This window comes from Cololabis saira, chromosome 4 (genome assembly GCF_033807715.1).
Source record: "Cololabis saira isolate AMF1-May2022 chromosome 4, fColSai1.1, whole genome shotgun sequence".
Taxonomy (NCBI): Eukaryota; Metazoa; Chordata; class Actinopteri; order Beloniformes; family Belonidae; genus Cololabis; species Cololabis saira.
Genome location: NC_084590.1, coordinates 20,222,888 through 20,247,570, shown reverse-complemented (window position 1 = coordinate 20,247,570; position 24,683 = coordinate 20,222,888). Strand labels below are relative to the sequence as shown.

General features: G+C 40.1%; 1 protein-coding gene across 4 annotated transcripts in view; it reads left to right on the top strand.

Annotated features, from left to right (window-relative positions):
• Positions 1-24,683, top strand: part of veph1 (ventricular zone expressed PH domain-containing 1) — a 120,355-nt gene that overhangs the window by 65,397 nt on the left and 30,275 nt on the right. For 3 of the 4 annotated variants that reach the window (XM_061719124.1, XM_061719122.1, XM_061719125.1), the window contains exons 5-11: positions 2,753-2,916; positions 4,094-4,303; positions 11,797-12,017; positions 13,519-13,722; positions 15,365-15,741; positions 22,370-22,512; positions 24,403-24,537. In XM_061719124.1, coding sequence (XP_061575108.1) covers positions 2,753-2,916; positions 4,094-4,303; positions 11,797-12,017; positions 13,519-13,722; positions 15,365-15,741; positions 22,370-22,512; positions 24,403-24,537 — 1,454 coding nt within the window. The remainder of the gene's footprint in view (positions 1-2,752; positions 2,917-4,093; positions 4,304-11,796; positions 12,018-13,518; positions 13,723-15,364; positions 15,742-22,369; positions 22,513-24,402; positions 24,538-24,683) is intronic. The other variant, XM_061719123.1, reaches the window with a different exon arrangement.

Here is a 24,683-nt window from a genome sequence, read left to right as displayed (position 1 = left end):
ATCAGTAATGGAGCATTAAAGACAAACTAAAGCTTTCAGTCAAAGATTTCAGCAGCCGACACTTTAATACCCAAATAAATGCTAATTTGCCAGAAGTTACTGATGGAATAAAAAAGCATATTACAACTGTCCAGTCAACTAAAGGGAAGACTGTATGTAAACCTACTTCTTCTGATGATTTTATTAAATGCAAAAAGGAAAAACGCCTCACTTCAAATACAGAAAAGACATTCCACCTTTGTCCAAGAGAGAATCGTGGTCGCAGATTTGGAGGTGCTGGTTCTCATCCCTGCCACTTCACACATGGTTCCAAACGTCTACATTGAGAGAAAAGGCTCATGAACCTAACAGAACCATATAAAAGCAGAGATGTAATCACCTGTTGACTGCCCTTAGGAATCTGGTCTATGAACATTATGAACAGAACCGTTGATAAAACCGCAGCCCTGACAGGGTCCAGCTCCCACGTTGGATGAAATTGACTCGCCACGAGCAATGTGGACTCCTGCAGTACACCTCCATGGAATGGCCCAAGGGACACAGTTGAATGACATCAGGCCTACAAAGCACACATGGATAGATTGGGCAAACTTGCGTAGCTGGGGTAGAGAGCTGATCCATTGTTCCAAGGCCAGGACAGAAACCCCATTGTTCATCCTAAATCCAAGACTTGATTGTCAACCAGACCTTTCTCTCCAACACCCATGCATAGACCTTGCCAGGAAGGCAGAGGAGTGTAATTTTCCTATACTTATTACCCTCTGGTCCCCCTTCTGAAGAAGGGGAACCATCACCTCACTCTGCCAATCCGGAGGCACTGTCCCAGATGTCCATGCCGTGTTGCAGAGGTGTTCAGGTTCAGGTTCAGGTTACTTTATTAATACCCAAGGGTAAACTGGTTTTGCAGTCGAGAGTTAAACAAGCAGCAGAAAACAGACAATCAGTTCAGGAACAAGACATTTAAGAAGAACACATACACATAAAACAAGAGACAGCTTCAGCTCGACAGAAAGTGCTGCAGTTCATGAAATAAATATAAGAAATAAAAGACATGAGGCTAAAAAAGAATTAAAACACCAAGAGCAAAATTTCCTCCAAGTTAGGAATGGATAAGAGCAATAAGATAAAAACATTGTAAAATACATCGTGCTCCGAAAAGTGACTTGTGCAACTTTTGTGCAAACTACAGCTTGTTCACCAGTGTTACTGCAGCTGGAACAAAGCTGTTTTTATAACGTTTTGTTTTACAAAATGGGACTGACAACCTCCGTCCAGAGGGGAGAAACTGAAATTCACTGTGCAAAGGGTGTAAACTATCATTTAAAGACTTTTGAGAGGTGTGTTTATCAAGACAGCTCTGCAACATCCAGAACCTTGAGGAACTCAGTGTGGACATCATCCACCCATGCCAGGCCCATGCTTCAGACTTCCTAGCGGTTACCATGTTGATATTTCTTCTTCTGCCTGATGACATCCCCAGTAAAGGTCAGCTTCTGATGGCCTTTTATGAACCACCTTTTTGCTTTTGCTTGAGGAACCACCAAAGCTGCATCCTGCTTAGCCTGCTGGTACTTGTCAGTGGCCTCTTGAGTCCTGCAAGCTAACCAAGTAGTAGTAAATCTTTATTTTACCAGGCAAGAATTGCTAAGAATACATTCTTATTAAGGCAATGGCCTGGTAGGAGGTGAAAGACCTCCTAAGGGGAAGGGAGAGGGGGAGTAACATTAAGATATAGACAATAAAAGCACATACAACAACAGTGACACAAAAGAAAAAGGAATAAAGACATAATGCAGTGACACACCACAGAATGACAGTTAGTTTGACGTACAGTGACATACAACAAGTTAAGTAAGGACAGAGACACTAAAAGTAAAAACAGTGGTACTAGACAACCATAAATGAGACAGTAACAAAACCACAGCAGTAACAGACGGTGTTAGTGAGGTTAGTGAGGTGACAGGATCAGAGAGAGCTTTGGCTGGGACAGCTGCAGGTATACTTTATGGATTTAGTTATGACATGTTTGAAGGAGTTGACAGAGGTAAGAGTTTGTAACTGTAAGGATTTTTGGAGTTGATTCCAGCTGTCGGCGGCAGCAACCTGGAAGGAGGAACGGCCCAGGGAAGAGTGCGTCAGTGGGGCATTTAACAGGATGAGAGGGGCAGAACGGGTGTTGTGTATAGGGGGAGGGCGCAGATGCAGAAGTTGTGTTAGTGTATCTAATCGCTACCTAACGTGCCCATCGAGCCACTTTCTGTGACCAAGGGCCAGAACACCAAGGCCCATGCCATCACCCAACTCGTATTGCCCCTCCTGAAGGTGGTAGGGCCACAGGAGAGCAAACCCACACAATTTATTCAGACTGAGCCCAACCGGTCCTTTTGGGTCTATTCCAGGTTACAAGGATCTTTCAAATAAGCCCCTCCCCCAGGCCTGACTCAAGGCTGGTACTCCAGTAACCAACGCCAGGGCGAGGGACATTTTGATGTTTGGTGTAACTCTTCAGTATGAGCCTCTTTGAATCCCTCTTCGATCTGGCCCTCAGGAGCACTCTACCAGGTATCACATCGAGGATCGTTCGGGCACACAAAGCCCTCCACCATGAAAAGATGGCAATTCAAGGAGGGGGTATCTTATGATTGAAAGCCTAAATAGATTAAAAGTTCAAACATATAATGAAAATGGTCAAACTTTGCATGTATACTGCCTTAAATGTTTATGCAGATCTTTGTTTCTCTCTGTCTGATAGGTAACCACATGCTTCTACGAGTGCTGCCCTCAGTCTACCCCAAACAACCGGATACCATCCACCATCACATGGGCAACCTCACGGCAATGATGTCACAACTTGAATCCCCAGAGCAGCAGCACCTGATCAGACTCATTCAAGTGGTTGCTGAGCAACATCCACTTGTTAGTAATCACATGTTTTTCTTTTTCTTTTTCTTTTTTGGAACTGTTTTTGAGCGAGTAAGCAGTCAGTCTCTGGAGTCAGTTTATTTCTATGTTGACGTTGGCTGACTCTGACATGTCTACATTTTCTTCCTATTTGTCAAACTTAATCGCATCATTTACCACTCAGCTCTTTTATATACTTTGTGAAAGCCACTCGAATTTACATAGAACTGCAGAAACGGAGCACAGTTCTCCTCAGGAACCCCCGTTAATCCTGCATATTTTGGAGCAGAGCTGGTTTTGTTCAACGCGAGGGGGGAAAGTACCACATACCAGCAACCAGAGACCTCGGTGGTAAAACATGCATAGTCTCAATCGGTTGGGAAACAAAACCATCCATGTCAAATTATTCAAATCTGGAGCACCCCCCATCCTTACACACACACACACACACACACACACACAAAATATTTGTACTTTTAATGTAGCTGCGTCACAGCCTTTGCGAAATGTTCTGCATCGTAATGTTGCTTGCTGGAAGTGATGCAGTATTGAGAAGATTAAAAATAGTATTACCCTGAAACAGTTTCAGCTCGTTACTTTTTCCTGAAACTCAGTTGCTAAATTATCCAGAACGAGTGACTCATATATTAGAAGCATTTAAAACAGAAAAATGTGGGCATTGTTAGGTCACGTTGTCCAACAGGAGTCCAACAATCAAGCTGTTGTATGTGATTAGTCACCACCAGCCTCTTTTGCTCCAGGGCCACTTTTTTTACTTCCAGCCTTCAATGAAGACTCACATCTCTTTGTAGTAGTGTTTTCATTTTTTTTTGCTTTGTTGTTTTTTTAACCTTAATTTAGCCAGGAAAAGAAACTCTTGAGAATGATGTCCTGACCAAGAGAGGCAGCAGTTACTGTAAGAGCAAAAGAGTTACAAACACATACTGTATAATAATAATATAAATATAAAAGATGTTCATAAACGCCACAAACACGTCATCACGGAATGCCTGTATAGAGGCCTCGAATGACCATTCAGTTCAGTTTAAAGGTTTCAAAGGTCAATGCAGTCATGCCTGACGGTGATCAGTCATCACATCTAGCGTTGGTGCACTTTGACAAAAAAGTTTGATAATGCCTTTTGTTTGATCATTTTCCCTTTTATTGTCGCCCTCCCCTCTCATCCATGCAGATGTTGAGCGCTCACGTGCCCGCGCTGGTCAGTTACCTGAGTGACCACTCTCTGACGGAGGCTCTGCTGGGCGCTCTTGTGGACGTGTCACAGGCCAGTCCTTCCTCGCTGCTCAGCTTTTTACCCACACTGAGGATGGTGGGACAACAGTCTACTGCTTTCCTGGGCCATGTGGCCAAAATCCATGGTGCTGTGGGCATCATCGGCGAGGTAAAAAAGAAAACACACAAAAAATATAAATCAACACATTTTTCCAGCACAGATTTGCAATTTAATAGACCCATACAAAGTCTGTGAGAAAGATTTTAATGTTGCCCAAAAATCCCAACAAAAATCATTATAAGTGTCAACCCAAAGAAGAAAAGTTGAGTCAACGAGTTGAGTATGGGGACAGTCGTGTGGACAGTTCATATGGAAGATCTAAAAGCTCTGGACAGGATGATCACAGAGCTCTCACGGGGGTGTGGTGAACAATATCACTAGTAAGGTGATGCCAGTCCATTTAAAACTTTAAAAGTCAGCAATAACATGTTTAAATCAGTTTGGAAACATTTTCAACCATCTGTACACAAAGGTGAAGCAGTTTTAATGGCAGCACAACATTTTTACACTTTATTCATGTGTACTAACTCATTTAAAAGTACTTGGAATTGCAATGAAACACCAGATAACTCATTCACCAATATTATTACTGTTGACTTTATTTTGTATAAGACAATATTGCAGTTTTGGTGTTTTCACAAATTGTTTATAGGGTGCAAATCATTCATATTCCTGTTTACTTGTTTTTTTTTCATGTTTATATTAATGACTGAGGTTGAGATGTCTCTCCTTGATAGTATTCTCATGTTTGCTCCCATCAGAAGTCTTTATTATAGTGTTCATTAGGTTTCACTCTCAATCCAAAAGTGTGATCATGTTTTATCCTGTAGCCGTTCTTTTCTGCACTGGAGACTCTGGCGTGCATCATAAAGCAACTGTGTGTCATATGAAAGTCATGTAGCACATAACTGTATGATAAATACAGCGCCATGATACTCCATATCACCTAATGTGAGTGTTATTTCTTCAGAGTAAAATAATAAGGAAACATGGTTCAGATGGGTAACATCTTAATCAGGAAGCATTGCCCTGGATTAAGGAGGCTCAGTATCTGAGCTTTGTCACATAAGCTGACCGTAAAACGTTGCAACATGTTGTTACCGGCATCACAGCAAAGGCCTGCATTGTTGGTGCATTAGCTGTTTGTCTCAGAGAAAGGCAGAGAACAAAGACACGTAATTACAAAATTGTATAAAATGCATGGGAATGATGGTTGTGATGTTGGCCAGGCTGTTGTCTTTACACACACACACACACACACGCTCACTTGTTATTGGGCATTGCATTGACAGCTCCAACCCCTAATGTTAACCATAAACAGTTCCTTGTGAAAGTATTGACTCTCATAAGTGATTTCAACTTGTGGAGTGTATTTCTGTTCCCCACAAAACCGTCCACAGAGCCAGTAAGTATAGCTGGTCCTGGTATGTGCACACAATGAATACCGTAACCAACACACAAATACACACACTGAAACAGGCGCTAGGGATTATTTTAATGAGCAAAGAAGAATGGGCTGCATGCTCATGTGACTTGTTCTCTGTTGTTCTGCCAAGTATAAACCGAAGAAATTTCACACCGGACACGCTGGGGAGGTCCGGACGTTTTGACCACTGTCTAACACCTACATCAGTGTTTGCTGGAAGCATCTGTCTCAAACCCGCACCCACGCACACACACAGAGACGCCAGGTAAAGCTGAGACAGGTCAAAAATCGCTGTACTAGTTAAGTGAATGTACTGTGAATGAGCAGCATTTTAAGTTGTAGCTTAAAGTTGGAAATATAACCTGGGGTGAGGCAGTTACTTTTGTAAGTGCTACAAATACACGGTAAATAAAATTCCTTTAAAAAACAACTACAAATCCTTGACCAAATGCATATGTTTGACAGACATGCATATGCATATCTGTGTTCAATTTTATTTGCACAACTCTATTGAAAAAGTGTTAATATTGGCTCAAAGTATATAATAATACATAATGGCAACTCCCCATAATAAATTCATTTTTTCTACAGGATTCAAAAGACATACATTTTCCCCATGTGCTTCATTTTTCTCAACCCATGCTTTAAGCAATTAACTTCTCATTTGCCACTAATAGCCCCTCTCCTGAGGTAAAACGTGGTGCTGCAGCCATTTCTTGACTGTGATTAGAGATGTCAGCTGAAACTATTGGTTGCAGGATAATTAACAAAGCAAATGGAGCAAACTGAAAATTGGCGCAGCGCTGACTGATGGTTTTGAGGGGGAGGTGGTAGTCTGACTCAGACACCATTACACACACTCTGAAAGTCATGGAGTCTTTAACAGAACAGAACTGAGCCCTCATTTGTAGTCACTTGAGCAGCATGGTTCCAGTAATATCGGTCGGCTTGACGCTTTGAAACACGTTTCCAGATGGTCATTGCATGTGGCAGTCATATTCTTATCGCACCATCAGGAGATGCACCAAGTAGAGCTTTCTATCAACCTTGTTCATGCTTTATTTTCCTCCAGAAAATGTGTTTTGATAACGGTATTATTATTAAAATACTCCTCCACTGATCCATATTTAAGTAGTTCACACATACAAGTAATTAATAATTTAGTGAAGACTAGTGAGCACCTATTGCTTTCAAAAAAAAAATGTGTTAGTGTCTGTTTTCCTTGCAAATAAGAGTCTCTTTTTGACTGTACAGTTCTGACGCCTTGCTGATGATTTTGGGGAGGAAGGACCTAACAAGACTATACCTTCACCTGTTTATCTCTGGGTGCTCTCTCTTTAGACAGGAAATAACACTTAACAGCCACCCTGTTTGTAGATGAGTCAAAGTAATGCCATAACTCCTCTGAGGCAGATTAGCTCAATAAACCCTAGACCTCAGTGTAAAACAGTTCCTACGAGCTTCGTTTCATATTATAGAAAATAACATTTACACTACAGATTTTCCACAATATTTATATTTAAGTGTTCAACACATGGATATACAGTATGTGGCAGCAGCAGACAAGTGAGGGCTCCTTCCTTCACTTCTCCTTTGGTCTTTTTAAAGCAGGCGAAAACATATCAGTCTCAACATTGACTGTTTTCTTTCCACACATACTCATCATTAGACGAAACGACAAATAAACACATAGAGGCAGATAGAGTCAAGCTGGAAACTATAAAGTCTTTTGTGACTCGAGGCGAGTGTTTTCTCCAAAAGCTGTTTCCTCCTCAATTTTCTTGTCCGGAAAACCTGCCAGCTACAGTACACACACACACACACACACACACACACACACACACACACACACACACACACACACACACACACACACACACACACACACACGCACACGCACAGTTTGTGATACCTCAATGTGCAGTCTTTCTTCACATTGGAACCATTTGGAAAATAGCCCTTGTTTTTCTTGAAAATGCCCCTGCAGAGGCCTCCTGGTGATGGCGGTGGAGAGAACCTCCTGTGGGTTTGCCTTTGTGCCACACACACCAAACACACATTTACACATGTTCACGCTGGGATGCATTTGCACTCGATTGCCTAACTCTTTTTGTTGGCTTCCTTCACCTCCTTAAGGGAGGCGGTCCATACTGTGTATCTGGACTTGTTGATCATTAGATCACAATATATCACCAGTGAAATAAACGCTGTGCTTTGCAGAAGAAGTTCTGGAGTCCAACAGCCTTTGGATGAATATACTGACTGACAACAGTAATAAATCCTCTGTGCTGCTGAGATCTGTTGCGAGTGTTGATTCAACTCTGTGGCTCTTTCTGAATGTTCCATAACTATTGTAATGTTTTTACGTTGCATCCAGACCTTAATTAAGTTATTTTAGCCATAAAAAATATCTTTATTTCCCTGAAATGGACTGGGATCTATCAGGCAATGATGGGATAATTGAATTGTGATCATTTGTTTCTGACATAGATCATGATGAGATGTGACAGACTAAGCGGCAAACAGGCCAGTAGTGAACACTAAATAAGATGAGGTGTGGCATTCCGCCATTGTGAGGACTCTTTTTAAACAGCGTGACTTTTTCAGTAATTTTGGTGAAAATGTACAATTTTTAGTTGATTCAATGACTGAAAAGTCCTGGAACAACAAAGCAAACCCACTACCATGATCCCTCCAGCACCATGCATGTGAAGTCTTTGGGCCGATGTATTTGTTTTCTTGTATTTTCCGGCCAACCATGTCCACTTTGCACTTATCTGTCCAAAAGACATACTGTCCCAGATGGCGTATGGTTTGTTCAGATGCAATTTTGCAAAGCGAAGTTGAGTTGCCATATTTGTTTTAGAGTGACTGGCAACTTTTCCAAAGGAGCCACGCTTGTGAAGTCTTTTTGTAATTCTACTGACATGAAATGTCACATCTAACATGTTAACTGAGGCCCGTAGATGTGACCTCTGGGTTTTTTTTACAATTTCCAAGAGCAGTACGCCGTCCGAGATTGGGCTGAACTTGCTGGGATTTACAACAGTTGCTTTTCAAAGATCTTTGCTAATGTCTTTCCTCCTTGGAATTATGTTAACATGAAGATCAGATCACTGAAAAACTCATAGAGGTGAATCAAACAGATTTGATTTCTGGATGGTATTTAACTCCCATTCGTATGGGAACGTGTTTCCAAAGGTTTTACTTTTAGTGTACTTTATTAATATCCAGAGGCAAATTAATTATTGCAGTAGTCCTGATTAGGTCTCTTCAAAGATTCACTGTAGAGGATCTGCTGTATGCCCATGCTGCAGCAGATCACTATGCTGTGAAGAGGATGCTCATGACCTTTATCAGGTTCCCTCCTCTGCACAAACAGCTCCAGATGTTCAAGAGCAGCCTTTTTTTATCACTTCGTTCAGTTTCTGTAACCCCATAATGCCAGATGTATCATATTTCATGCATGAATTTTCTGAGACCTCTGAACCACCCTCATGATCAAAAAAGGAAACAAAAGAAGTTTCATATAATATAAAATATATAATCAACTAAATAAAATATACATAAACTCACCCAATGTATTCATAATAGGACAAACAGATGACAGACAACAGCTCCGCAACAGTCTTATAGAAGATATTCAACATCTTGCTGCAAACATTAAAGACTTAAGCTTCCTTAAGAAGTCAAATCAGCTCTATCCTTTCTTATAAACAGTATCAGTGTTGCAGTTTCAGTCCAGCTTGCTATACAGGTAAACGCCAAGGTATTTTTACTCCTCCACCAGCTTCTCCCATGATGGAATACCAGTATACTCTTTACACTAATAAGCCAATTAAAGTTGACCATGGATCCCCTGCCATGTATTTCTGTGGAACTTGAGAACTCGTAATTAAAAGCAGATAACACTTCGCCCATTTTTAAAAGTCATCCTGGGGGTTTACGTCAGAATTAAGCAGTTACTTACACTCACGGTGTTGGGTTTGAAACATGAAATCAAGGCCAAGTGCTTTTCCCAAATAATTGGAAATCATTTTATGAATCACGTGCTGTTGAGGATAGTACCTTGTGACTCGTCAGGTGTGTTATTCTAAAATATTACACTTACAAAATGTAAACGATGTGAACTGTCCTCATATTTTAATATTTACAAGTATTGTATTCATTGAAAAGGAAAAAAAGAATCTTTACACATTATCTTAAAGTCTTTAGTTACTAAAGGCGGAGCCCCAGATGAAATGCTGGTTCTTCTTCTTTTGTAAACATTTTTTAAAAGAAATCCTAAATATTTTCCTTGCGTGTTATCCAAGTGGAAGCCCTGCTTTTACTTTTACTTGACCTTTAGTTTTAGGATCAAGCTAGAAAAGTGTTACCCTACAGAAATGTGCCTTAATAACAATCTTATTTGTTATTTACTGTCTAATTATGTCTTGCGGCTTTTAATCTCAATGTAAAGCACTTTGAATTACCTTGTGTTGAATTGTGCTATATAAATAAACTTGCCTTGCCTTGCCTTGCCTTAAGAGCTGAGCAGTAACTGCATTCTTCTGTCCTCAAGCTGTGCTCGACAGCTATATGCAGAGTTTGGCTCTGTTTGTCCGTCTTCCCTCCATCATTCAGTTCTGCCGTGACTGAGAGTCTACTGTAATATTTTTGTGAGTTTTTACAACCTTAGAGACCAAACTTGAAGATAAAAGTAGTAGCTAAAAGGATGTTTGTCCACAGATGGAGACGTCCAGACTTTATTCTGGCCTGAATCACTACCGAGAGCTCTTATTGAACGTGACATCTTTGTTCTTCTGTTATTACAATGGTCCTGCGTTGACTGTTTTATGAGTCGTTGTGAAAGAAGTAAGGAAAAAAGCTTGCATGAGAAACAGCTGATGTCACATTCACTGGACTATCCTGACTAATTTTAGGCTTTAGCCTGAACAGAACATCATGAACTGCTCTTTGAAAATGTTCGGTTTAAAATTCTGTCGCTGGTTGTTTATGGGCTGGATCAGGAATGATGAAATGTGGGAATTATTACAAAGATCAGCGAGAGAGAAATTACATTTGAGAAATAAAGTTGTTTCAAATGTGCCTTATCTTTGCTGTGAGCCAAATTCAGAAGTTTGAATGTCTTATTGTTTGTTAAGATTAGGAAACAAGTAATTTAAACCATTCATTAATTTAACATATGACTGTGAAAAACAGTTACACTTTTGAATGACGCCACCCCCCATCCTTCCCTTTTGATTGATTGATTGATTGATTGAAATTCTTTATTCAGTCACATCACACTACAAGCATTATCAACACAAACATTATCGAAAAAATAGTGACTGAAAAGGCACAAGCAGAAGCATTGTGCTTATATTAATGCCTGTCCTACATAAAAACAAACAGACAATAGCAAAACTAAACCAGAAAAGGAGGACCAATAAGGTTTACATATATAGTAGTAAAGACATTTATTTATATAAATATCAGAGAACAGCAACAAACAAAAACAAATAAACATTAACATTTGTAGCTTTCAAAGATTGCTCTACAAATCTTTTTTTTGTAAACCTAAAATGAGCTGCACATTTGTAAATCTAGCATCATTCCATAGTTTAACTCCCACAACAGATATACATCTCCTTTTAGTCTCTTTTCTAGCTTTTTGTACAACAAATTTACAAACATCACGCAAATGATAGCCTATCTTGAAACCATTGTACACAGACAGGGAGTAACTTTAATTTGTTTTTATACATTATTTGCATTATTTTATAATAAACCAAATCATAACATTTCATAACATGGGATTTTATAAACAATGGATTTGTATGTTCATAGTATCCCACCTTATTAATAATACGTATGGCTCGTTTTTGTTAAAGGACTATAGCATTTACTGTTGTCTTATACGTCGAGCTCCAAACTCCCACACAATACGATATATAAGGTAGTATTAGTGAACAATAAATTAAATGTAGTGCTTTATGATTTAATATATTTCTGGACTTATACAGGATTGCTATTGACTTTGCAATCTTTCCTTTTATGTATCTAATAGTTGTTTCTAAATTACAATCACTAACAACCCCTAAGAATTTTATATCAGATACTCTTTCAATTTCAGAATCACATATTTTTAATGTAATATCCCCATGAATGTCTTTTGGGTTTCCTTTGCTTCCAGACTCCTGCTCACAGCTCCCTGGTGTATCTGGTGTCCCTGCTGGGCTGCATGGAGCACAGCTTCCACCACGTCCTGCTGCTGGAGATCAGGACTCTGACGGACCGCTACCCGTCTCTGCTGGGGGGCTGCGGGAAAGACATCTACCGGATGAGCAACTCCTTCACCGCTATAGCCAGACTCCTGGGGAGACGGCTGGAGGAGCGAACGGCCACCGACTGCAGGTTCAGAGAGACGCACTCACAAGCACTTCCTTTTACTGTAGGAATCCTATAAACCGCTTCATTGGTCAGATCAGATTTAGCTCAGTATTGATCCACTGATTAGACGACAATCGATTCAACCAATGGACCCATGGCCACCCCCTTTGATCTGAACAGCACCTTTCACTACGCCGCTTACAAAGAGCAGCAACACCTTTTCTTTCTCTTCTTTGACACTTTTCCATATTCCTGAATTTAATGTGTTTTTATTGCATATAAACTTTATTTCTGTGGATGTCTGTTATTTCAGTTAGTTTTTTTTTCCCAGATGTGATTTCAAAGGCTTTTATACATATATGACACGTGTTTGGGGGGAAACTAGGAGACTATTAAATGATAAGATAAAATAAAACGATAACAGAAATGGATCTGGCCAATGAAAACTCTGCTTTGACAGTGTCTTATTACTCTGATCACTTTATTTAGACCAGCGTTTGTCGGTCCTGCTGCGCAGCTGATGATGGTGAAGCGGGTGGTGATCTATTCATTTCAATCAATTTATCTCTAAATTACTTTTATTACACCAGTGCTCTTAGGGTATGTTTTTTTTCTGCTCGAGCCCACAGCTGTAAAACAGCACCCGAAATTCAGTTATGTTAAGTTGGACGAGCTTAGTACTTTACATTTTAAAAGAAATAACATTCTTAAACAAAGCTTTAAAAACTGTTCTGCTTGGTGCTGGTCAGAGATCGGTGATTCTTTCTGTTGTTGTTTTTTATGATCATTGTTTATGTTTTTTCCATCTTTATCTTTATGTTGCTTTAAGCAATTCTAGTTCATATAAGCTCCGCCATCAAACGTTTCCTGACACCATGAAACCAGCATTGATGAAACTTTTATTTTGTTTCATATTGTTTCAGGGGCTTGAAAAACTTGTTTCAGCTTTTTTGAATTCTTTTTGATTTCATCCTGAAGTGGCTTCATTCATGTACAGTAATTGATACGTTTACAGTGGAGGTCATAGAAAGTGTTTGAAAAAGCAGCAAACATGTGAGGACAGCATCATGTGTTTGTGAGCGTGAGCGTGGGTGTGTATAGGTTTGCAGTTGATAAGCTGTTATTCATCTGGCTCCGGAGAGGCAATGACGCGCTCACTTCGGTCTTAAATAAGAACAGCGTGTGCAGGAACAGGGGCTTCCAAGGGCTTTGCTTGAGGTCTTCTGGAGAAAGAGACCGAAAGAGACCGGGGGGGGGGGTTATTATTAAAAGAACAAGAGGGCGAAAAAAAACAAAACAACAACATTGGGCCAATTGGAAGCAATTTCTCCGAAAACATCTGGAAGATTTGAGATGTGTTTTTGAAATAAGAAAGACAGAGGGTTGAGTGGAAATTGAGAGACGCCGGTGTGGAGTTGTTCATTGTGACGGGACAAGAAGAACACGAAAGATGTCCAAAACGAGAAAAGTTGAGTTTGGCGTCACACCAAATGTGATATGACCCTGTATTCCTCGTGTTTGTCAGGGTTGACGAGGCCTCTCTTCAAGCTGCCAGAGTCGGAGGGGCATCGGAGCAGCGGTTACCGGTGAAGATCCAGAGCGCGGAGGAGAAAATGGGGGCAGTGGGTGAAGAGGAGGAGGAGGTGGTGGAGGACTCACCTTCTCCTCAGCGACGCTACAGCCTGAGCCAAGCTGTCAGGGATGAGAGGCAAGAGACCAGATTTAACAGGTCAGTTAGGGGGTCGTAGGAAGTGATATTTATTGCTTAATCCAAAAACATTTCATTTTTTTAGAAACAAACCCCCCACACACATATATATTCCTTAAACCACCTGGATAATTCATTTGGTGGTGTTCAGAGCTCCTAAATAGTTTGTAACTGGTTAGTTTCCCAAAAGTAATAATGACTAACTGGTGTATTTGGTGGCTTGTCTGTGCAAAATAAAAAGGTTTCTTAGAGATCTCTCACTTCGTTGACTAAGTTGCTGTACACTAGGAAAGTCCAAGGATCCCAGCACACGTCTGAGGATGAGGATGACGGAGTCATACGAGGCAGCAATGTCGATTAGAACAGCGTTTCTCACCTGGTCTGGCTGTGGGACCCACCATAACCCCGTGATGAAAGGCCACAACATTTTCAAGTTCTCAAATTTGTATAATATATAATATTATTGCTCTAAATAATTATATATTTAAGTGCATGTTAGTGAAAGGTGTGGGCCACATTGCCAAAATGTGTAAAAGGGCCCGTTGCTGGACCAGCAGTGTCACTTTATTTGATCACTTATATAATGGCATTGATTGACAGGATTGCATCCAAATGGAAGACAGGTAGAGAAGTCTGGACACATTGAGGTTCTGTATGTGGAATAAAGGTGAGACATTGAGCCTCGAAACAGTGCGTCAACTGTTAATCATGGTGAGCGAAGTATAGAGCTCTGCTGCTCTTTTGATAGAAGAAGGACAGGTATCACTCAGTGGATAGTTACACTCAGGTATTTGATGAATAAAGAAGGCTAATATGTACCTTTTTGATTGGTCTTTCAAAAGAGCAAAGTCTAAAATTTTAGAAGCACATGCGAATATATCCAATCAGATGTTTGGCTAAAGCTTGTCAGTCGCTACCAGAATAATCTGATGAGATCAACTTGTTAAAGCACAATCACCAAATATGATCTGTTGTTTGTCATTGTTGGGCTCATATGGGTAAATTTGACCACCTCTCAATTTTAAAAAACTTACTAAATTATTGTATTTAATTTATATTACACTTTTAAGACTTACAGAGCTGGACTTCCTTAAATAGACAACATGTAGTACTCTCACGGAAAGATAATCTTTCTGACGACTCATTCAAGGTGTGTGGTGGTGAATTTGTTTTTAGAACTTTGTCCGTTGTTTGCAATTTCCCTTTTCTCCTCTGATTATACTATTTTCAGGATATTTTTAAGCTGCAGTTTTTGTGCAATACTTTGTAAACTCCAAATAATTGCGACAGTGTGAGTTTTAGGGCTATAAAAATGAAGGAGACCTTCAAATAAGATGAATTTGTGTTTTAGAATGAAACCACTGTGATATGATGGGGAAACCAGGCTTAAGTTCTTTTAGACTGAGATTAATTTTCTAATAATTTTATCAAAATATTTCTTTCAAACTAAATTTTTATGTCATGTACTGAAATTTTGTTTAAGTCAAAGTTTTGCTAAACAAATCAGTCATTATTCCATTTGTATCCCCTCAAAACAATAAAATCCAATCAATCACACGTTGGAAACATGCTCTGTTAAAAAAAATGACATTGAGGAACAAACACAAATAATTTTGATTGACGACTGTGCTTAACTGTGTCTTTATTTCATGATTTCTCCCAGGTCAAAGAGCCTGGCTCTCCACGCTGTGCGTTCTCGCTCCATCAACTCGGACACTGGGGAGGACGGTGAAGAGGTCGAGCTCAGCACAGACAACATGCCTAGCAGTACTTTGCCTAATCAACACTCAGAAAACCGTGACGAATCCCACACTGAGAGGAAGCTGACAGGTGACGGCTCCTCAACGGTCACCGCTCCACTGAAAAAAGCGGACAAGGACGCTGAGAACTGTCAAAACAGAGAGACTGACAGGACGAAAGGAGAGCAGGTGGAGGAAGACAGACTCTTCACTCATTTAAGAGACAATATGGAGAAGATCAGAGAGTTCTGTAAAGACATGGAGCAGGTGATCCCCATCCCGGAGCAGTGTGTCATAGAAGGTAATGTGGACATGACTGCATGCTTTTTTCCAATACCCAGTACTCGAGTTGAGGGGGGATGAGGGGGGATGGCATCCCCCCTGAAATAAAAATGGCCAAAATCATCCCCACTTTCCATCCCTTATGTCATTTCATCAATGAATGTGGTTTTACTGCTATTTCAACATTTAGAGTCATCACCAGAAAAATAACACTAGAAAAATAAATTATTTGACAATTTTCACCTGTTTCAAGTAAATTTTCACTTGAAATAAGTAGAAGAATCTGCCAGTGGGAGAAGATTTACAGTATCTTCTTATTACAAGCAATAAAATCTTATTCCACATGCAGATTTTTCTACTTATTTTAAGTGAAAATCTACTTGAAACAGGTGAAAATTGTTGTTTTTTCCAGTGATAAGTCTTGTTTTAAGTGTAATGAGTTTTTTTTTTACTAAAATTAGACATTTTAACTAGAAATAAGACAAATGTTCTTGTTAAGATTTAGAGTTTTTGCAGTGATCCATTTTACTTATCCTGTGAAGGACAGAGTCATATTGATAAGTTCAGAAAACTGTTTTTTATTGTTGTGTTTTGATGTATTTGATGTAAGCCCAGTGGATATTTAAAGCTTACAGAAAGCTGCATTTAACTGCTGCTATGTCATTCCTGCAGTATTTCTGCAGGTCTTTTGGTCAGTGCTATTATTTGTAATATATTATATTATTTGTAATCAGCACAAATTATCTGTCCCCATATGATAAAATCAACCATCCCCCCTGATTTCTTTTTTACAACTCGAGTACTGCCAATACCGGAGTTAGTCACTATACATTGGTATTTGAAGATGAACCATAAAATAGGAGTCCGTGACGAGAGACAGTCGAGGAGCGTTAAATTAAGCCCCTGAACCTGAATGAGATTACTATCGGATGTGGAAACTGGGCTTGACTGATGGTGTGGTTTAAAAAACATGGTCTTTCTCCCTCTCGCTCAAAGCCACTTTGTCTTTCTCTCTGTCTCTTGCTCAGTCAGCCCCCACAACACACACCCACCCACACACACATCTCCACAGGGATGCAGCCTTGTCCAGCATCCACGAGAAAGTGGATTTCATGCTCTCAAGCCCAAAATGGACAGCAGTTTATTTCTAAAAGGGGGTAGTTTGAGTTCAATATTGTAGCTGTTGATTTATTACTTAAATATTGTCCAGATGTTTCGTGGGTATGATTATCCTCCCAGGCTTTTACACTGTCTCGGCGGACCGTGACAGTGTGCTGTGTGTTGTATCTCTGACTAGCTTGCTGCTAAGAGGTGTTTCCACTCAGTGAGTATCAGCAGCCCAGATGCTGATGAGATTCATGTGATGTTTCTGAGGAATCTGTTCCAGCCCAAAACTTTGTGCAAAAACAGAAAACAAAAAAATACAAAACTGTGCAGTTACGGTAAAAATATCTAATCTCTAATATGTCCAGTCATCCACCCTGAACGAGAATTTTTAACGGGTCACTGGCTTCAAAATTCACATGCAGATGAAAACACATTACGACTTTATTTCATCTATATTTGTACATATGCATATTTAAACTCTAATGATAACTAAGGATGCACGATATTGAAAATTTAAGCCTCAGCGGACGACCGATAATTGACCTTTTCATGGCCAATATTCCACTTCTAACTTCAAGTTCAACTTTTTACTTTTAATACAATGATCATATATAAATACTGCAGTTTTTGCTCCCAATTAAACTAATATTCAGCAGTTCTGGCCAAATTATAATAGCAAACCACAAACCTTCTTCTTCAAATTATAATTTATTTTTTATGTAAGTAAGAAACCACAATATGTCATAAACTAAACAATTTTTGTGAATGTTGATGCACATCCTTAGTTGCTCTATATTAAATATATATTTAATATATATGTGTGTGTATGTGTGTGTATATATATATATATATATATATATATATATATATATATATATATATATATATATATATATATATATATATATATATATATATCCTAGCTGTGTCAATGTGCTCTGTGTTTTTGTGCCTTTTATGTTTCTTGGTTTTGAAATGTTTGAATTAACTTGCTGCAGTTCTATATATATATGTATATATATATATATATATATATATATATATATATATATATATATATATATATATATATATATAGAACTGCAGCAAGACACTCTTAATTCAAACATTTAAAATTAAAATCAAAATCAATTAAATCAAAATCATCAAGTCAAATGCACCAATAATCACACAATCAAAACTAAAAGTATCCTACGTTATTGAAGAAAAGAGAATAGATATGTGTATAGTTTAAGTCAAGAATGGTTTCAACAGTTTTAAGAGATTTTAAATGTGCACTGAACGGGAATAACACTTTTCTTGGGTTAAAACCTTAAGGCTAGTATTGCTGCTTTATAACATTTTAACTCAGCTTTGCCACGATGCTGGCCTTTTTAGGTGAGATACAGGACTGGTTGTGTCGGAACTGTCTTTCATGCCAGAATCCTTTCTGAACCTGCTTTTCAGACGGCAGCAACATTGTCATGTGCTGCTGATGAGAAGAACAGCCAGACTAGCATGTTAGCTGCAGCGTTGTGCTGCTAATGCTCATTTCCCCTCAGGCAGACGTGGGGCCGTGCCAGGTCCTGCCCGGAGGCCATGGCAGATGATTTGATGATTCATGATTCATTCATTTCCATTCATTTATCAGAGTTTTTATCAGGTTTAATTTATTCATTACACTGATAAAAATGACTTATTTTCTTTTTACATTAACTCATCATTTATCTACTCGATAAAAATTGTGCATCCTCATAATTATAGTCTAAGAGTAACTTTTGATGCTCGTTTAGGTATTGCATTTCATTTTTATATAAATATCACCTAAAAAAGGGTCGGAGTTTAATTCTTTTCAACATTATATCAGTTGAAAAATATTTGATACACATAAATATTAAAGCAGCCTTTATAGAAACCAGCTGGTGATGTTCTGTTTTAAAACCCAAAATACCCACTTCCTAACAGCGAAAACATCCCAAAACATGAAACACAAAAAGCCTCAGAGGATTGAAACAGTCTTCTAAAAGAATAACTAAGATCGGGACATCAGAACAACACAGATCTGAGTGTGTTGTTGCCGGTTGTTATGCACTTTAAAATAATGCAGTTGTTGCTCAAAATTCATGTGTTTATCTGCCACACAGAAGACGTCAGTAGTGTAGGAAGCCCTTGGGAGGGGCCAAGGACGCATTGTGTCTGTATCCTGCATAAAGACCACCTTCAAAGGTGGTTTTAGTGTTCAAATCTCAGTGTGTTTAAGATGCATCCTGAGTGCATGTACACCTATATTCAAGGCTGTCTACTTGTGATTGAATCACTCAGATTTTAAAACCAGGTGGAAATGAAATACACCTTGTGTCAACATGTACTGCATATTATCCATAGACAGTTTCGGGGGTTTCGTGTTATACCTGGTATTACAATGCTTCTTCAGGTGTATTTTAAGAGGAAACACTTGGGAAGGAATCTCACTTCCATGCTGTGCATGCAAATAAACAGCTATCTTGTTACCCAGTGTCGGCTGTGGACATTAAAAAGGAGATCAATTTTAGGTCTGCTAACTAACTTCACAAGAGAATTTGAGATTTGGACATTAACACAAATTAGATCTACACCAGTCACGGAACATCGTGTTACTATGACAAATGTTTGTTATGTCATAGATGCGGGGGTTCTTGAGGTTCTTGACATGCATGTTTTAGATGTTTCTCTGCTTCAACACACCTGATTCAAAAGGATTGTGTCGAACAGCTGATGGTGAGCTGAAATCTAAAACATGCAGGACCTGAGTCAGACAACACTGGTTTAGAGTATGGCCGCAATATATGAAATGACGGACTGGGGACGTTAAAAATTTAATTGTCAACACAGCTTTTACTGACATGCAAACTAAGGCTTTCAAACTCACTGCAGTTTTCCTTCTGGATCAGTATCTGTGCACTCCACTAACTTTAAAAAGTACCTTTATCACCTGTAAAATATCCATGGATTGCATGCATCTTATAACACAAATTATATTTCCCTCCAGAGTTTTGGATCTGCACTCATCACTGTTTGTTCCCTAATACTGAAAAACTGAACACAGGGAGAGTTTCTGTAAAGAGATGGTGAACACAAAAAGGAGCTGTTTTGCATTTGGGAATGTGTCCCAATGTGTCTCTTCTGATCTGGGTGTGAGTGGTCGGATTTCACCGTATCCATTATTGGCTACTCTGTGGGTTCATACTTCATACTTCATCTGCCATCATCCATGGTAAGACCAGATGTATATGTGACTGTTTGGAAACAGGGTCTTACCGGTGGTAGAAATGTAGGAGAGTTGATTTGGAAAAGGGAAATGGGTAAGTAGAGAGGCGGAGGAGGTCAGGTGGGAGTGGGGTGGATCTGAAAGGACATGTGGAAAAACAAACATCCAGGAAAAAAAGAAATGAGTGACATGAGAAAAACCCCTGACACTAAGTTAAAACAGATGAATGTAATGTGTACATAGTATGTATGTGAGGAGCGCAGGAATATATGTGGGCAGCTTTGCAAGTGTGCAGAGCAGAAACAAAGGTTTAGGGAGTTTGTGTGATTAAACAATAAAAGGAGGGACTGCTTATGTCTCAAACTAATGTAGTGCAGTTCCTAAAACCTTTGAATGCATCGTCAGCATTTCCTCCTTCTCATACACAGAGTCTGATATTTTGTTTTCATTTATATCATCTTCACTGGCATCTGTTAGCTGTATATGCATCACCTTTTTTATCATTTTTGATCACATTTATTTGGTTTCTACCTCACTTGAAATGATTGTTCCAGAAAACTTAATGTAGTTAAGATTATTAATATACAGTATGACACAAATGCATCAGTGCAAATATTCAAAAATTTAGATTTTTATTTGTCACATCCTCACAAGCTGGGCAGTGAATAAACGGGAAGGGTCCTGCGTTTTACTGTGTATTGACCAATAGTAGAGGAGCTGGACCAAGAAGGGCAGCCCTCCTCATTTACATAATGAGGCAGAAATGCATAAGGTAAAGTAAAAAGAGGAGAAGAGGGAATGTAAAAACAAGGAATGCATGCATATGGAAAAGGAAAAACAAAATATTTCTGCTTTTATTTTTAATTGTATCAGTTTTGGTCCTCCATACCACACAATGCGCCTTTACTGCAGTCTATAAACACACGCTGAAATGAAGGAAAATTAAAATAACAAACTCCTCCTTTGGCCTCTATAGTTTAGTATTTACAACTGTGGATAAATGCAAATATACCTAGTAATGGTGAAACCCAAGCACACGCGCTGCTCTCACCTCATAAATGAGCTCCTAAGGAGTCCCAGGACTCCCAGCACATGATGTCACAGGTGGTCTTGGCTGAATGATGTCATCGTGCTGCTGGCTGACCTTCTGATGAGCTGCTGACCCTGCTATCTCACAGTACGCGTATGATCTGTCCAAACAACCACACAGATGCACGTGCAAAAGCAGAAACAGAGAAAAAGCAGCATCCTGCGCTTCTCGTTGATGCTGCACCAACAGGAACCCTGTTGTTTTTTCGATGTTGGACTCATGGCCTTCTTTGTGCTTGAGTTTTTAGTGTTGCTAATGCTGTGCATCCGGATTTATTAAGAGAAAGCAGAAACTGATGAGCCTTCTTGTTCTCGTCCAGCTTGCATCTTTAGTGATCATCCAAAAAGCCTGATTGAAAAACCGAAGTCTCATAATTAGAGTATTGGTTAGATTTTGTTGGAAATGTTGTTGAAATCCTAGAAAACCCTTTTTTCCTCATTTTAAATCAGATGTTTTTCAAACATTCATATACATTCTCTAACTTGAACTTGAATGAACTCCTGTAGGTTTACTTTTGATCGTTATCTGTGATTTCAGTGTAATGTAAAACTATTTTCCACCTCTAGAGGTTTGCTGGAGCCTGTAACGGGAGTTTCTGAGATTCACTGTGCTTGTATGTTATGAATCATTCTGGAACTAGATTACACAAGTTAAAGGGGACCTATTATGAAAAAAATGTTTTTTTTTGCTTTAACATATATAAAGTGGTCTCCCCTCAGCCTGCCAACTCAGAGAAGGAGGAAAGCAACCAAATTCTGCAGTGTCTGTACAGCCGCCCGGATGAGCCATCCAGTGTGATGTGGATCTACGAGCCGTTCAGATTCTGCTTTCGTTACGTAACGACGGGCGCCATTTACATCGGTTGGCCTCCGATACGTGAAACCACGCCCACAACTAACTCCGCCGGCCGGAGCTTCTGCCATTTTTTCGTAGCGGTGTATCTCGTCATTCAGGCAGCCAATCAGCACAGTGCCTCATTATCATAGCCCCGCCCACTCAGAATCCTGCATAGAGAATGCGGTTAGAGAATGAGATGAGGCTGAATTTCTAATTTATTTAGCAAAAACAATCAAAAGCTTGTTTTTAAGACATTCAAGGCCTGTTAAAAATAGGTATTAGATGCCATAATAGGTCCCCTTTAATATGTACAAAAGACAAAGAGAAACCTGCCGATCTTTTTATTTTTTGTCATTTAATCACTTACAGTCCTTTTTCTTTGTGCAGCAGATTCAAATCGGGGGTGTGTAGCCAAGCTGTGGTTCTCCTGCCCTCTGAAGGGCCACTACTGTCTTTACGCCAAGTCCTGTTTCAACCTGACGAGCCGACAACCTCATCTTTGGATTCACGTCATGCTGCTGCATCTGCAGGTGCACACACACATCCAACTGAAGAGCTTTGACAACCGCCAACGACACATTTTAGTATCATCCTCTGTGCTGTATATGACGCAGCGTGGTTTCATTTCTGTCATCGACTGGGGGTTGGATGCGGGACGTTACTTTGACTTTTGTTTATGGGATGTTTCACAAATAGTTTGCGATATAGTTACTATATTGAATACTTCGCATCACACGGTGTGACGTGCATCTGGTTACTCTTGGGTACGACATGGAGAATGGTATGGTGTGACAAAATAATGATGACTAAGACAAATGTGGACCACCGTCGTCATCAGCACTGTAGGTAATTACTTTTAGTCTTTAAGTTTTCGTGTCAGGCCACGTTTACACGTAGCCGGGTATTTACAAAAACGGATATTTTCGAGGGGCACGGTGGCGCAGCTGGTAGTGCAGCCGTCTCACAGCAAGAAGGTCCTGGGTTCGATTCCCGCCGGGGAGGCTGTGGGCGCTGAAGTGCGTGTTAGTTCCCCCATGACTTCGGTGCCCACACTTTGGTGAAAGGATCTTTCTGTGTGGAGTTTGCATGTTCTCCCCATGTTCCCTTGGGTAGCTAATGTTCTCTACCCTCACAAAAACATGCAACAGTCCTGGGCTATACATGCCCCCTCTTGCCAACCGGGGCGCCAGATGGGGTGGGGAGGATCCGGCCGGAATAACGTGATCCTTCCACGCGCTACGTTCGGCCGGAGAAGCCTCACCCTGTCTGGTGAAAAGATGCGGCCTGCTCACTCCTCAGGTTAAGGAGGAGACCTGAGCTCAGTGCAGGGCCCTCCCTGGGTTGGCAGAGGATGGCAATGCCCAGGACTGTCTAGGTATGAGCACGGGGTGATGAAATGGGTAAAAAATCATATTTTCCCCTCTACGTTTTCAAAAATATCCTCGTTTATCCCCGCATGAAAACGCTGTTAACGTCATGCCAGCGAATCAGAATCCTGGAAAAAACATCAACAAATGACACGTGTAACTTCCAGTTAAGGCTGATTTATGGTTCCGCGTTACACCAACGCAGAGCCTACGGCGTAAGGTACGCGGCGACGCACACCGCAAACGAGACGAGTCTTTCGTTTGGAGTGACAGAGAAGTGAGTTACTTTTAAGTGTGACTTTAGAATATAAAACAGGTCAAATACAAGAAAATATTGACGGTGGCCAAACTAATTGTAAACACAGGTCGCACACATGACGCTGCAGCCTTATACATAGACTTCTGGTGCATAATGTGACGTTCTGAAGCTTAAATCTCCGTTTTCCTCTGTTTTCCTCCGTTTTCTCTGTTTAGACGCAAACGTGAAAACTGAGTTTTTGAAAATCTCACACTTTGGCCGGAGTTTTCAGAAATTATCGTTTTTGGGGGCTTTGAGCTGCGTTTTCGTGTAAACGAACGGGCAAAACGCATGAAAACGCCTCAGTTTTTGCTCCGTGTAAACGGGGCCTGAGTGTGACGACGACCCCTCTGGGAATGGCTATCTTCCACCTGGATGCATCGTTTAGACGCTGGTAGACACAGAACCAGGAGCTGAGACTTTCTATGTCTATTCAAAACGCGACTACGTAGAAGAACTACAAAAGGAGCTGAAGAAAGCGTAAATAAAAAATAACTATATTCTGACGATGATCTAGTACTGAAACATTGGGAATGGATCATCATCCAGGAACAATTGGCTTTCAGCAGGACAGAAATGTTTGGTAATGTCTTACCGGCAATTACTCACAACTCACAATCTTTGTGGGCCAGATGTTTATGCTCCATCTTTCCTACGCGTTTCCTTTGTCTTTATCCCAACCTTATCTCTGTCCAGACTCTTTCTGTTTTGTTTTCCTGCTTTGCTTTGCCTCACTTTGTCTCTGATTTGACCAGAGCAAGTCCAGCGTCCCTCTGCGCTCCAGAGACGAGAGCATCCAGAGACTGGCATCTCTTTGGGAGAGGGCGCAGCTGAAAGGATCCCACAGTTTTCCGATGGCCATGACCCAGCACACCACCCCACACAGGAAGGTACAGGACCTGGCGTATATGTGTTTGTGGGGGGTTGTGTGTGTGTGTGTGTGCTCATGCTGCTTCCCCCAGCTGAAAGAATGAAGTCACTGCTTGTGTGAGGAAAAAAAAGGGGAGTCTCATAATACACTTCTGTTTAGATATAG